The sequence below is a fragment of the Carlito syrichta genome, unplaced genomic scaffold (genome assembly GCF_000164805.1).
Source record: "Carlito syrichta isolate Samal-C Ts95f unplaced genomic scaffold, Tarsius_syrichta-2.0.1 Scaffold311948, whole genome shotgun sequence".
Taxonomy (NCBI): Eukaryota; Metazoa; Chordata; class Mammalia; order Primates; family Tarsiidae; genus Carlito; species Carlito syrichta.
The window spans coordinates 82,458-97,015 of record NW_007256044.1 but is presented as its reverse complement, the minus strand read 5'-3'; the positions used below and the strand labels follow the sequence as shown (position 1 = coordinate 97,015).

Sequence of the window (14,558 nt, the reverse complement as noted above, 5' to 3'; positions counted from 1 at the left end):
TCTGCCTGGGGTAATTATGCTTGTAACAAAATAATCCTTACCCAGACACAAAAGATAGGGACCAGTCTTATCCAGATAGTGATTCATCCTACATTCCTTTTAGATCTATTTGAAAACAGTCTGCAGCACTTTGTATCTATTATTGCCTGCCATAACATAACAAAACAAAGCATACATTAAATAAAATACAATGAAATTTATAGAATTTAAAGGAAGGTAGTTGAAATCTAGTTTGACATTATTATGCTTTCTGTATTATTTCCTAGTGTTTTTCCTTAAAAGAATTATGCATATGGAATTTGACTGTAAGTTTTGCTGACTGATTTGCTTCTGTCTTTTGCTACTTTAGTCTAACGGGATTGCAGCCATCATTGTTATTCTAGTGTTACTCTTACTCTTGGGCATCGGTTTGATGTGGTGGTTTTGGCCCCTTTGCTGCAAAGTGGTGAGTAAGAAGAATTTGCAACTCTACTCTCTCTCTCTCTCTATTTTTTAATCAGTAAGATGTTAAGAGAGGCCTGAAATATGAATGAGTGCCACATTGTTCAGCTGAAGAAAAGTTTCAGTTAGCAAGTTACATTTTAATTGTTTTGTACCACTACAATAAATTCTAGAAAATATCCATGTCAATAAATGTTTATTAAAAAATTCATCTCAAAGCACTTTAAAATCAGAATTGTGGGGAAAAACGGAGGGAAAGGTAGGAGAGGTAACAGGGATAGAGAGTGTTTCTAAGTGGAAGAGAAATTCAAGTTAATTAAATAATATTTTGTTAGATTCATTGAGAGAAGTTGATAATCTGTTAGGTTTTATGAAAAGTGCTTATTAATCTTTATTTCCTCTTTGAAGTTTCTACTATTTCAGGGTACTCTCTGACTGCTTCTGAAAAATATTTGAGAAATTAGTCATATACAGCTTTTAGGGTTTCTGTTAAACAGTTTCCTTTGGTGGAATGATTGGTGGTCTCAGTTTGTGTCATTCTTTGTATTTGTGTAAAGCCTGTGAAAGTATATGGATGTGTATTAGTTCTCTATTACTGCAGTAACAAATTGCCACATACTCAATGGTTTAAAGCAACACAAATGTATTATCTAACTGTTGTGTCATCACAGCTTTCAGGTGAGTCTCCTTGGTTTACTTCAGCTATTACTGTGTTGGCAAGAATACATTTCTTTCAGAAAGCTCCAGAAGAGTCAGTTCCTTTGTTCTGTCTGGCTTCCAGATGCCACCAGATTCCTTCCCCTGTCTTCAAAGCCATAAGTATGGCATCCCTTTGCTCAATCCTCTAGCCACATCCCCCTCTGACTCTGAACCCAACATAACCATGTGATTAGGTTGGGTAATTCACCTAAACCAGGAGTATTTCCCACCTCATGGTCCTTAACCTTAATCACATCTACAAAATTCCTTTTGCCATGTAAGGTAACTTAGAGTACCAAAGAATTACATTATGGACATCTTTGTGGCGTCATTGTTCTACTTACCACAGGGTGGAACACAGAGTAATAAATTTCAGCACGTCATGCTGTTCAATTTAGATTGTTGAGGTCTTAGAGAAGATATTATCTTGAGGAAGCCCTCCTTCAAAGCATGCCTGCTACTTATAGTGACAGTATTCTCTTTATTATGAGCATGTTATGTGGGACTTCATATTTTGTAAATCATGATCATGTTTTACATAATATTGCTAGACTGACCCCCACCCTCTGCCCCACGTTTGCTGACCTATTTCAACTTCCTTGCAGTTTCAAGTAGGACTTTGTCTCAACCCTGCATTTATTATTCTTTGTATTTCAGTGTGATTTCATGAGGCAACTTAACAGTCCTCTATCTCAGAGCAGCTGCTTCATGGAGGAGGCATAGAATTAGCTCCAATAACAGAAGACACAAGTAGCATCCTGTCTCTTTGCTGAGTTAATCAGTTTCCTGCCACTGCAGTTCATGCTCAGTTTCCTGTTGTAATCTTGATCTATGACTACCTTAGAGTGACTAGCATTCTTTTTCTTCCTCTTCTTTTCTTTTTTCTTCTCTTTCTTTCTTTTCTACTTTCCTTTTTTCTTTCTTTTCTACTTTCCTTCTTTCCTTCCTTCTTTCCTTCCATCCTCCCTACCTCCCTCTCTCCCTCCCTGCCTTCCTTCCTTCCTTCCTTCCTTCCTTTCTTCCTTCCTTCCTTCCTTCTCTTTCTCTCTTTCTCTCTGTCTTTCTTTCTTGTCTCACTTTGTCACCCAGGCTGGAGTATAGTGGCACACTCACAGCTACTGCAGCCCCAACTTGCTGGATTCAGGTGATCCTTCCACCTCAGTCTCCCAAGTAGCTGAAACTACAAGTATAAGCCACCACATTGGCTATTTTTAAAAAACTTATTATAGAGATGAGGTCTTGCCATGTTACCCAAGCTGATCTCGAACCCCTGGGCTCAGGCAGTCCTTGTGCCTCAACCTCCCAAATTACTGGGATTATAGGCATGAGCAACTGCACCTGGCTTTCCTGTTATAAACCTGATGTTCCTAGATATGGCTTAGAGTGACTAGCATTCTTCAGTCTCAAATTAGAAAGCAAAAAGGTGCCCTAATGTGATTTGTGCTCCTTGGCTTTATTAATTTACACTTTGCAGTGACTTAGCTATTCTGTGTAGTGTTGACCAGAGGGCTCAGATGTGTGAAAGCATATGACTTTCTAAAGACACATGCACAACCAGAAATGGCCTCTTCAGGAGGTTTGCAGGATGTGCTCCATTACAGATTGTAGACATCATTGTGAAGATGACAGTGGAGAGCCAGTCATCAGTTGCTGAGACTGGACCCATTTGGATCGACTCTGCAGCTCCTTAATCATAGCATTATCTTTCTGTAAGGCTTAGGGGACCCTTTAATGATGAGATATCAGGATCCCAGGAAGGCTTCCAAGCCTCAGAGACACCCTGCGTGATTATGAATTTCCTGAACTTATTTTGCAGAGAGAGCTACCTTTATTTTACACTTAAAAATGTAGATAAAAAAGCCGTGAGCTCTGAGTATGCACTTATATTTATGTCTTGGTGTAAATGGACAACAACAGATGTTTTCTGCAGTGGGTTTTGGAGCAGAGGAAGATGAGGTGAATTCTGAACCCAGCCCTGGGCAAATATTGATTGAATACATAGTAGATGTCAGTACTGTGCTAGGAACTGGGGCTACAAAATTACCTGTGATATTACATGGAAATTCGTATTTTAATGTGGAAACATAGAAAATGTGGGCAAGTAAGTAAAAGTGGAGGGCCCTAGGTACCCTGATACCCTGTGAGAACAGTAGGAACGTAAAGGAGGAAAGATTCGCCAGAGACCAAAGGGAGCATTTGGAGAAACGTGACAGAGTGGATGACCCCAGACTGAGTTCTGAAAATGAATAAGATGCTGGCAGTGAATGAGGGACATTTCAGATTGAAGGATTGTAGAACTATGAGTTATCCAGCATGCTTTGGGAAGTACTAGGTTGAGACCCTCTGCCAGGGAAGGAAGCAGTGAAGGGTGGTTTGGGTTTTGGCAGCACCCATTAAGGAGGACCCCCACAACTCATCCCAGGGGTGATGCGAAACCACTGGAGAGAAGGAAACATTCTGGTGTCTTGAAAGAGGCTTTGCTTGCTTTACAGTAGTGTCAAGGTCTGGTCCTGGTAGTAATTATTTAGGACTAAGTTATTTAGGACTGGGAATTATTTTAGGACTGAAATTCCAACTGAGTTTCATCAACAACTGAAATGCAAAGCCAGCAACAGACAGTGCACCTTCCATGTGGCCAGAGCAAAGAGCTTCTAACAGAGGGCAACAGTTGGAATCTTAAGCTGGAAGCCAAGTGCACTGGGGGAAAATGAGGCATGACGTGGGAAGGAGGGAGACGTGGGACCCTAGTCTCTCACAGGAGAGTCTTGAATATCTCAGAGGGTGTTGGATCATGATATAGTTGTGCAGTGCTGCAATCAGAATGTAGCCAGTTAAATAACACCAAGCAGTATTAAATTGATAGCAATCAATTTGACTTTGACTATCTATCATTGCCAGTAATACAGCTTTTAAATGGACAGTGAAATGCATCTATTTCAACTTGGTGTTGTACAACTTTCTTTTTGCTTGAATGTGTTTTAAGAATTAGTGGCGAATATTTAATCTTTCAATGGAAACATGATGAAACAGTTTAAAATGTCTATTATCGGGCACATTTAGATTGTGTCAACTAGCCACCTTCATGGACATCATATGCTCAGAAATACTTTACATGATAGAGGGCATGGGGAAAAAACTCTGAACAGAGTCCCCAATATCTTCGTTCAGTCGTTTCATATTTTATAAAATATTGATATGAAATATTAAATCATATTTTATGAATTGACTGAATTGTTCATTGTTCAGAAATTAAAATTTCACACATATCTAATTAATGATTCAGTGATGACAATGTTACTTATATTTTAGACAGTGATTCTCAGATTTTGGGGTTTTTTTTTTTCTGCCTCAAATAACAGGAAGGCTCTAAGAGCAGTAACTGCCAGGTTTCCGGTAGTGGTGATTCTTTCTGAGAGGAAGGGGTATGCAGAGTGAGACATATCCAGAGGTCAGACAGTTTGGAAAAGCCCCCAGAGGCAAGCTGGATAATGATCCCTAAAGATGTCCGATCTTAATCCCTGGAACTTGGAACTGTTACCTATAAAGTAGCAAAAGGGACTTTGTAGAAGTGATTAGATTAAGGAGCCTTAGAGAGAGGGATTATCCAGGATGATCTATGTGGGTCCTGAGTGCAATCTCAGTCTTATAACAAGGAGAGGGAGAGAAAATAGATGATAAGAGGGAACAGGACAATGTAACTCTAGAGGCAGAAGTTGGAGTGATGCAGCCACAAGCTGAGGGTCACTGGCAACCACCAGAAGCTGGGCAAGACAAGAAGGATTCACCCTGGAGCCTGCAGCAGCAGCCAGCTCTGACAGCACCTGGTTTTTAACCTTTAAGAGTCAACTTAGACTCCTGACCTCCAAAAGTGTAAAAAAAATAGGATCCTATTGCTTTAAGCCACTAAATGTATGGCAATATATTACAGTAGCAATGAGAAGCTAGTATATCTCCTGAATGGTTCTAATAGTCCCCAGGATTGAGAATTCTTGTTTAAGGCTATTGATTTTGGGGATTCTTATATGACATGTTTCTAGCTCAACTTTCAAAAAGAAAATAAAACAACAATGAAAACCATTCAACTTTTCATAAAATGCAAGAAGTTCCAAGATGGGAGACAATGAAATATTCTTCAAAATGTTTACAATGATCCCAAAGATATTAAAACCAGTATACATTCTTTAAAATCAGAAGGACCTGATGCATTTTTTAAAAATTAGAATAACCTGGTCAGGCATATTGACTCATGCCTGTAATACCAGCACTTTTGGAGGCCGAGGCAGGAGGATTGCTTGAGTCCAGGGAGTCAAGGCTGGAGTGATCCATGATGGCACCATTGCATTCCAGCCCAGGTGACAGTGAATTGCCCTGTTTCTGTAGAAAAGTTAAATAATGAACAAATAAAAATAATAAGAATAATCCTGTTTTGTTTTGGGTAACTGTAAAGTTAGTCTACATAATGTTTTGTATATTAAGCAGAATTCTCTTACTGTCTCAGAGAGACAAAGAATTTTTGGAAGAAACAGGTTTATAATTCAGAAGTGTCCAAGGCATATATGTTATTAGAATTATTGGATGACAAAGATCTATGGAAAGCTTTCTCAGGGTGATGTTATGTGCCAGAAGAAGCCAGTATAATTTCATTCATATTCAGATATTGAGCCATTGAACACCTTAAAAGCTAGAAACTGATTTTTTTTACTCTGGAGAAAAGCAAAATAATTGAACATTTAACCAATGACTGTGTCTGTGAATGTAAGACATATACCTAGTTAGCTAGCTGTTTGGTAGCAACAAAAGAAACATATCAAGGTCAGAAACATCCCTCTAGGATGCTTTATATTAAAATTTTAGCCAAAATTTGTAAAAAATTACTCCATCAGGTGACAAAATAGAACCTTTTTGGTGATACTTAAGTAAAATTATAATGAAGAATTATTTATTGTTTAAAATCTCTCTCCTTATAGACTACTAATTTCATAGAGGCAGGCACTGTGTGTGTTTTTTGATCCATCATTGCAAACTCAGCAGGTTTCACGGCAAATGCTTGTTACTGAGGGCATCTTCTCGACCTATCCCTGTTCTTTTTCTTTTTCTTTTTTTTTGAGTTGTAGTCTCACGCTGTCTCCCAGACTGGAGTGCAGTGGCCACTCCCGGCCACCGCAGCCTTGACCCACTGGGCTCCGGCAATCCTTCCGCCTCAGCCTTCCAAGTAGCTGGAACTACAGGCGCGCGCTACCACGCCCGGCTAATTTTTGATTTATTGTAGAGATGAGGTCTCACCAAGTTGCCCAGGCAGGTCTCGAACTTGCGGATTCAGGCAATCCACTCACCTCAGCCTTCCAAAGGCGTGGGATTACAGGCTGAGCCACCGAGCCCGGTTTATCCCTGTTCTTAAAATTAGAAACTTACTCTCCCCTTCTGTGAAAATCAGTTTTGAAATAGAGTACTTTGTTGCTAGTTATAATAAAAAAATATTCTTTCAACTATGGAGAAGCATTGTGCTTGAGGGAATTTATGGTTTTCATTTATTTCATTTAAAACGAAATATTTTAATGTATATACAATAGGAAATATAACCTTGTAATCTTATATAATAGGAACTAAGATACAGCTGCATAAAAATTTCATAATATGAATCTGAAGTAGAAACTTTTGTGTAGTTGCTGCTGCATATACCTCACAGGGATTTCTAACCTGAGGACTGTAAGCTTGTATGAAAAAAACTATCTCTATTTTTACTTCTAACTGAAATCTATTATTTCCATCATGGATGAATATAAGTCCCTGCCCACAAAAGTATTAGAAGTTCTTAAAGACTTTATCACCAACAGAAATCACAGATGTCCTAGATCACACTTACAGTTGTTCAGATATTTTTGAAATGTCTTTTATATGCATCACTACATCAAATTATGATAGTTATTACACTTAGTACAAGATCTTATTGCTTAGTGAATTAGTAGAGGAGCACACATATTTCTATTCCTCAATTTTTTTTTTTTACAGATTTGATGATTATATTTCAATATAAATGGAGTCCTTTAAATCCTATGTATTTTACTTTAGTTCAATGATTATGGGAAGTGGTTCATAGGTTCACCACACTGCCCAAGAGGGGCATACAATAAAAAAGGTTGAGGAAACCCTGCCATTGAATAGCTGGTCACCCAAGATGCTTTTAATATCAGACTATTTTATAATTTCAAGTCTTTCAGTTTATTTTAATGAGCGTTTTCAAGGATTAAAGAGAGAGATGACATAACTTAAAATGTTGCATATAGTGCCCTCTGTGTGACCAAGCTTTCCATGCAAAAGTAGAAATGAAAACCAATGATATTTGGAGAAATTTATTTAGTAACACTTACGATAAAAGAGCCCTCATGTAAAGCTGAATTTTTAGGCACCACCATTAGTGAATTATGATTGTGTTGAGTTTGCAAACTGTTCCATAAGGGGAAAAGTTATCATTTTTGTGTGAAGTTATTTCTTACCATCTGTTTAAGAGTCTGTATCCTGTTCATTGAGCATCCTCACATTCGTCCTCTACAACTGCTTTTCTTTAACAAAGACATCAGTGGGGCATCTTTCTTTTTCCTTAGGTTAAAAAGGGGACAGGAAGAGATGAAACAAAACTTAGCCCGTATTGAATTTTGAGGGAAGTATAAGCATGCCCGAATGGTTTCCTTATCATTTAGGTTAGAGAAATGTTGAGTTCATGGCAGTTTTGTTTTACTAATCAGGCTAACAGAAATGGTAGTCCTGTGGTTACATCATTTGGGACAATCAGACATTCCACAGATTTACAAATAAGGTGTCAAACAAAGGCTTTCTGGAATGTTGTCAACTGGAGTGTTCTACAGTGACGAGTAAATACCTGCACGTACTGGAAATGACAAATGTCCACTTGCTCTGGTGCCTTTGGCCAAAATTCTCCATCCTCAAGGGAAAATTCCGAGTTCATTTTTCCTTAGTGCATTTAAGATGACATGACATAAAGATCATCTAAAACTTCATTTGAAAATACTGTTTTTAAAAGCATCTTTTAAAAGCCCAATTTGCTTATAAGTTGAGCTTTCCTGATGAGGATATGCCTTGCTGAAGCCTCAGCCAGACACAGCTTTGCTGTTCTTTTCTAAATAATAACAATGCTTTGACATTGCACTTGTTTTTTATTGTTGAGTAGGGCTCCTGGTGCCTTTATTGAGTTACTTTGAGTGCATCCTGATTTTTTTCAGAATACACAATAAAACAGAAGTAATTTAAATTTTAATATGCCTTCCTTGCATCATTAATTAAAATGATTTATGTGTGGTTGCCTCCTTGAAATCGAGTGTGATGTTAGGTCTTATTGCTTTCATGGTGATGTTTTCCAACAGAGCATCATTTATGAAACAGGGTATCAAACTCTTCCTGGTCTTAGTTTATTTTCTTTGACAGCAGTACCTTTACTTAACTCCTAGCAGAAAACACTTTCTCATACTGTTATTTTCAGTCTCCAATTATAATTATTGTCCAAATTTCAGGCCAGTCATTTGTTTGTTCAAATGGGATTCTTTGACTATTGATGAGTTTGTCAAGAAGGAAAAAGAAAGGATGAGATAACTTGAACTATATTTTGTTCTCGATGTTGAAAGCATCTAGCTTTGTGGGATTCAGAAAAGAAGGACTTCCCAAGCACTGACATAAGAGAACTTTGTGTTTATGCACTTCAGAGGAAAGAAATTGTACTTGGTCTCTGATCTTATCACAAAGCAAAAGGAGAATGAAAGGAAGACCCACAGATATTTTAAACAAATTTTTGTAAACACTAAGAATGATTTCTCTATTGTTTATGGGCTCTTAGGCACTTAGATGACATTACTGATAAATTGGACATTTCTTTTTTTTTTTTCACTGGCAAGAATCAGATCTGAAATACTCCTTGGTCTGCAGTCATTGTACAGAATCTTTTTTTTTTTTTTTAATCCAAGGCAATTCAATGTTGACAGTTCTTTTCACTCTTTTCTGAATATCGGAACATATGATTGCATCAAGCTGGCTGCAGGCTCCAGTGCTGACATTTTTTAGCACAAAGAATGCCCACATCACTCGAACATTTGAAAAGTGTTAATGAGCAGATCAAAAGGACTGTTGCCTGAAGCAGCTACAATTTTTTTTTTTCGAGAAATCGGCTTTCTTCCAAACTGAAATCTTCATTCTAGCAGCTAAGTAGATGAGATGTAATCCTCCCTGATGATGATAATAACAAATGAAAAAAAAATTGGAGAAAAATCAAACTCTGCATATGGTTCATAAAATGGTGAAAGTATTTTCCAGAATCTTCAATACAGAACTGAGGGATGCTAAGTGGAAAAAATCCTGGCAACTAGGCAATATTATGCCTTTTAAAATCTGCGAATTCTCATAAAATATGGTGCACATGAATACACTCTTTTCTGAAATGGATGTGTTCTTGCGCTATTTAATGTAAGAATGGGGTTCTCATGATTGTTATTTTAAATGTATTTTAAAAATTTACTAACAGTAAATTTTTCTTTTCTCCTTGAACTGTTTTACTGAAATGTGAGGATGTCAGCTGAACACAAATCATTGCCATTTTTGGCTTTTGGGCCAAATGACTTCAGATTATTTTCACCCTCCTTTGTTACTTATGAGGTCATGTGGTAGATGGAGAGAGCATTTTGAAACATCGAAAGAAAACCATTTTCTTTTCTGTTCCCAAATTTCCAGGTGACTGATATTGTACATATTAATAACTTGTTATAGCTCTATAAAATGGTGATAAACTTCATCTTACACAATTAGCATAAGCTTTAAATATAACTGTCTGTCTGTGTAATTAGCTATGTATCTATCCATCCAGTCAGTCAGCCATCCATCCATCCATCCATCCATCCATCCATCCATCCATCCATCCATCTGTCTGTCTATCCATCCAAGTAACAACTTCCTCAGCAGATTTAGACTTTTTTCTTCTGCACCTTTTTCCTTTGCAATCCAAACCTTATTCTAAGAAGGTGTCTTATGGGCCAGGTACAGTGGCTGACACATGTAATCTCAGCATTTTGCGAGACTGAGGCAGGAGGATTGTTTGAGCCTAAGATTTTGAGAGCAGCCTGGGCAACAGAGTGAGACACTTAATTTAAAAAAAGAAAAAGATGTCATATGGCAAATGGTGAATTCAGAGTTTGGAAGCATATAAACCTAGTTCTGGGTTTGAATCCTAACTCTGTGTTTTCTCTTTGAATGTATTTGGGCAAATTATTGAAGTTAGAGCCTTCCTCTCCTTATATTTAAAACGAAGATAAGCATAGTAACTGCAGAGAGTTATTATAAAAATAAGAGATATATAGACTGTGGGACATGTGGCCACAACAATAAATGATGGTTACTGTTAACAGTGATAAGAACACACACATGAATCTTACTCTGGTTCAGTTTCTGACAGTGCTGCTATTTGTTGTGATGATGGTTGTGTCTCTTAATTTACTAGATCAAAATTTGATTTAGGTAGAGCTTAAGGTTTTGTTTTCATTATTAACATTGCAGTATACTTACCAGTATTTCAAAATCACTTTAAATTTACAATAAATCATATATTTAGTCATTCATAAATATAATAGCATGTAATTGAAAAAAGCAAACCCTAGTGTTCTCTGAAATAAGGTGAGTACAAATAAATATAGACATATGATCACATTTAATTATGAAAATACACAGAAGCAAAAGATGTTGTGGAAATATTGTTATATTTCATTTTTATTATTTTATTAGAATTTTCATGTTTGAAAGGACTTACAATTAATGCAATTTATTTCCCCAATGAAGAAACTTAGAGTGATCTTGTAGCTTTACTTCTGCCAAGGAATTCATTGAATTCTCTGACTTTATTGGTTGAGAGAAAAATTTGGTGCTTCATTTTCCTTAGAATAAGCAAGATTTTAGTTTCATGGAACTCTATCTCTATTTGCCATTTGTGTATTTTTCTCAATATTTTACTTATAAATTTAGAGATTGACTGTCTTTCTTTGTGAACATTTTCAGTTAATTCCTTCAGCTTCACTTTCAACTATATTTTTAGTGTCTTTAGTACCAGCTGTTTGCAAGAGAGCACTCTATTAGGCAGGGGTGGTATTTATAAAGAAGGAGAATTGATTATTGCCCTCCAGAAATTTATGCTTTTCTGGGATAATTAAAAATTTTCAAAATAAACATATAAATCCAAGTTAATGAAACATAAATGGTTGAATTGTGCCACATCACACACAAACACACATACACATAAATATTTCAGTTGGAGTCTCACTCTGTTGCCCAGGCTGGAGTGCAGTGGCACACTCATGGCCACCGCAGCCTCACCTGCTGGGCTCAGGTAATCCTTCCACCTCAGCCTTCCAAGTAACTGGAACTATAGGAGCGAGCCACCACGCCTAGCTAATTTTTTGACTGATTGTAGAGATGAGGTCTGGCCAAGTTGCCCACACTAGTCTTGGACCCCTGGGCTCAGACAATTCTCTCGCCTCAGCCTCCCAAAGTGCTGGGATCACAGGCTGAGCCACCGTACCCAGCCACAACATATATTTAAAAATTTTTAAGCCTGTGAAGGCTGGATGGACCCAATATGGAAATGGTCACCATATTTGAGGGAAGCACAAGGATTATCAGTCTCCTTGGAGTAGAATCATGGAGAAGGATGTTTGCAGTTGGATGTTAGGATCTAACCAGAGGGATTGACAGCATGCAGAGCACTTGAGCAATGAGAACCAGAGAGCTGGTTCATGCGGTTGTACTAAAAAGGGGCCTTTGTTTTTTTTAGCTCTTAGTTTAGCCTGGATTAAAGCTCTCTAGTGAAAAGAAAGAATGCAAAGATACCTCCCATGACACTGTTCATTTGGCAGCATTGATCACATGAGGATTTTAAACTGAAACTCAGTTTTCCCATATCAATGCTAAACTAGATGCAATATAGGATAATAAGTATGACATAAAAAAAGGAAGAGTTATGGAGAGGAATGTTCAGTAATTCTCAGTAGGATATAACATAGAACAGGGTTTGGATACTATTTATGTCCTCAGAAATTTATATACCAGTGTAAGAAATGCAGGTAATAAGAAGAGTAAATTTGAAATACTCACAATGAAATGAAAATGAGTTCAGATATATTATGCTCAGACTCAGTGGAATGGAAGGATGTATCTCGATCTTTTTCTAGTGGGGAAACTTCAAAGAGCACTTTATGGGCATTTACAAAACTAAGAGTGGAAGTATGATTTATGTGGTTCTTCCGATGAAATTTAGTAATTTATGGATTTCAATTGTGGGCATTGGAATCACTTATGCATTTTGACCAATAAAATGATTGATTAAGCTTCTTTTACAAGATTGTTGACCTAGCTACCTAGGTTAGAATAAGAGAGGGTTTGGAGATAGAGAAAAAAGCTAGAGTTGAATTAACTAGCGCATGTAGCCATTGATGCCCCCCCAAAGGCTACTGTAGTTGTAGATGGTCAGTAAATTTTTTCAACATATTATTAAGTACAATTCCTAGAATAGGAGAGTAGAAAATGTGGAGGTGCATCTATTTTTGTCTGAGCACCATTCAGTCATACTTAAAATTGTTATTAGTTCTAGAAACCATATTTTGAGATATGAATGAATATATACCAAAGAAATGACCAAGATGGCCTAATAGCTCAGAACCATCTCAGGAAAAATGACTGATATATTTAGCTTCCAGATGGTAGACTCAATAGATATATGATGATTATCCTAGCATTAAAAAATAGGAACTACCTTCCTCGGGCAGAAAAATTGTGTGTGTGTGTGTGTGTGTGTGTGTGTGTGTGTGTGTGTGTGTGTGTGTGTGTGTCTGGACTCTGGGATTGGGTCTAAAGAGTGGAAACTACAGAGAAGGATGCTTTGGCTTCCTTTGGGGGAAAAACTTTCAAGTAATGTGGGTTCCTTGCCAGTGGAACGAATTGCCTTATAAGGTAGTGAGTTTCTCTCTATTGCTGCAAATTCATACCTATTTAGACTAGAAATTGTTGTAGTGTAAACTTTTCAAAGCATTTAAGTTTTGGTTGTATATGCATTGGAGGGGTTGAAAAGTGTTGTACTAGGTACTTTTAAGGCCCAAAGAATCCCAAGTTTATGATTTTAGGTAGAGGCAAAGAAATGGCATGGCAAGAATCCCTTCTTCCTTTGTTTTTCTTCCCTGTGATCCATCTTTTCCCCCCTTCCTCCCCACTCTCTCCCTTGTTTCTTTCTTCCTCCTTTTTTCTCCTCTTCTCACTTTCCTTCCTTTACTTCTACTGACTTCCCTTTCTTCCTTACTTCTCTAAAAGTCTAATTTGTGCCAGATACTCTACTAAGTCCTAGGAATGCAGTGCAAAGCAGACATAAATCCTGCCTTTATGGAACTTATGGTTTTTGTAGCTAGATAAAGTTTTCTACTCTGATAAATACTGGAGGAGAGCAAGGTAGCATCTATACATATCAAGGGAATCATATCTGTTTTGGGAAGACTGGAAGAATTCATTAGGGTGGGGATGGGGGAAGAGAAAGAGAGGGAGAGATGGAATCTCTTGGAAGTGGAAATGATTCAGTGAAGTCATTTAGAAGTGAAAAAAGAATTATGAGTTTTGGCAACATTTTGAGGCTGCATCTGAAAAGAGTGATTTACTTGAAGGAAACAGGGAAGATAGGGAAAAGGAGAGCTGGCTTTTTAATCAGGGAGATACTTAGATTGTTTCTGACCTTATTGCATGTGAAATGCTAACAGGTCTGGTTTTCATTGATTGTTTAGGAAATATAGGTTGATAGTGATATGATGTACTAGTTTGATAACTGTAACTTTCTTTTATCTCAGCATTATTTTAAATCTCAGTCCTTCACTGGTACTTATTTCTAGGCTAACTGTAAAAAAATCATAATGCCATCCCTCAAGATTACAAAAAACAACTGAATGTTTATGTTTATTGATAAAATAAAATTGAATTAAACAAAAGGGTTAAATAGAAGCCATGGCGGTTATTGTATTATTCAAAAAAAGAGATTCTGTCAACTTAGTGACTGCCCAGTTATATCTATGTAGTTGTGCTTTTGCATATTTTTTCCAAGGTTTAGATCTAAACTAAAATTTGCATGATGAAAATGTTATACATGTGGAAAATTATGGGCCAGTTCTTTAAACATTATCAATAACACCAAAATTGTAAAACCATTTCATTATGGAAAATTTCAAACATTTACAAAGAAAAAGCTTAGTTAATAAATCCCTCATCTTCTCACCACTTAGTTTCAATGATTTTCAACTCATTGTCAATTTCATTCCATTCATACCCTTATCTTCTTTGCCACCCAAATTGTTTTGATGAAAATGTCAAAATCATATCATTTTGCCTGGAAATATTCC

General features: G+C 37.0%; 1 protein-coding gene across 2 annotated transcripts in view; it reads left to right on the top strand.

The window, feature by feature from the left end:
* The window catches only part of ANTXR2 (anthrax toxin receptor 2), a 137,723-nt gene that overhangs the window by 62,736 nt on the left and 60,429 nt on the right, over window positions 1–14,558 (top strand). For both annotated transcript variants that reach the window (XM_008069354.2, XM_021718217.1), the window contains exon 11: window positions 350–445. In XM_008069354.2, the coding sequence (XP_008067545.1) occupies window positions 350–445 (96 nt within the window). The remainder of the gene's footprint in view (window positions 1–349; window positions 446–14,558) is intronic.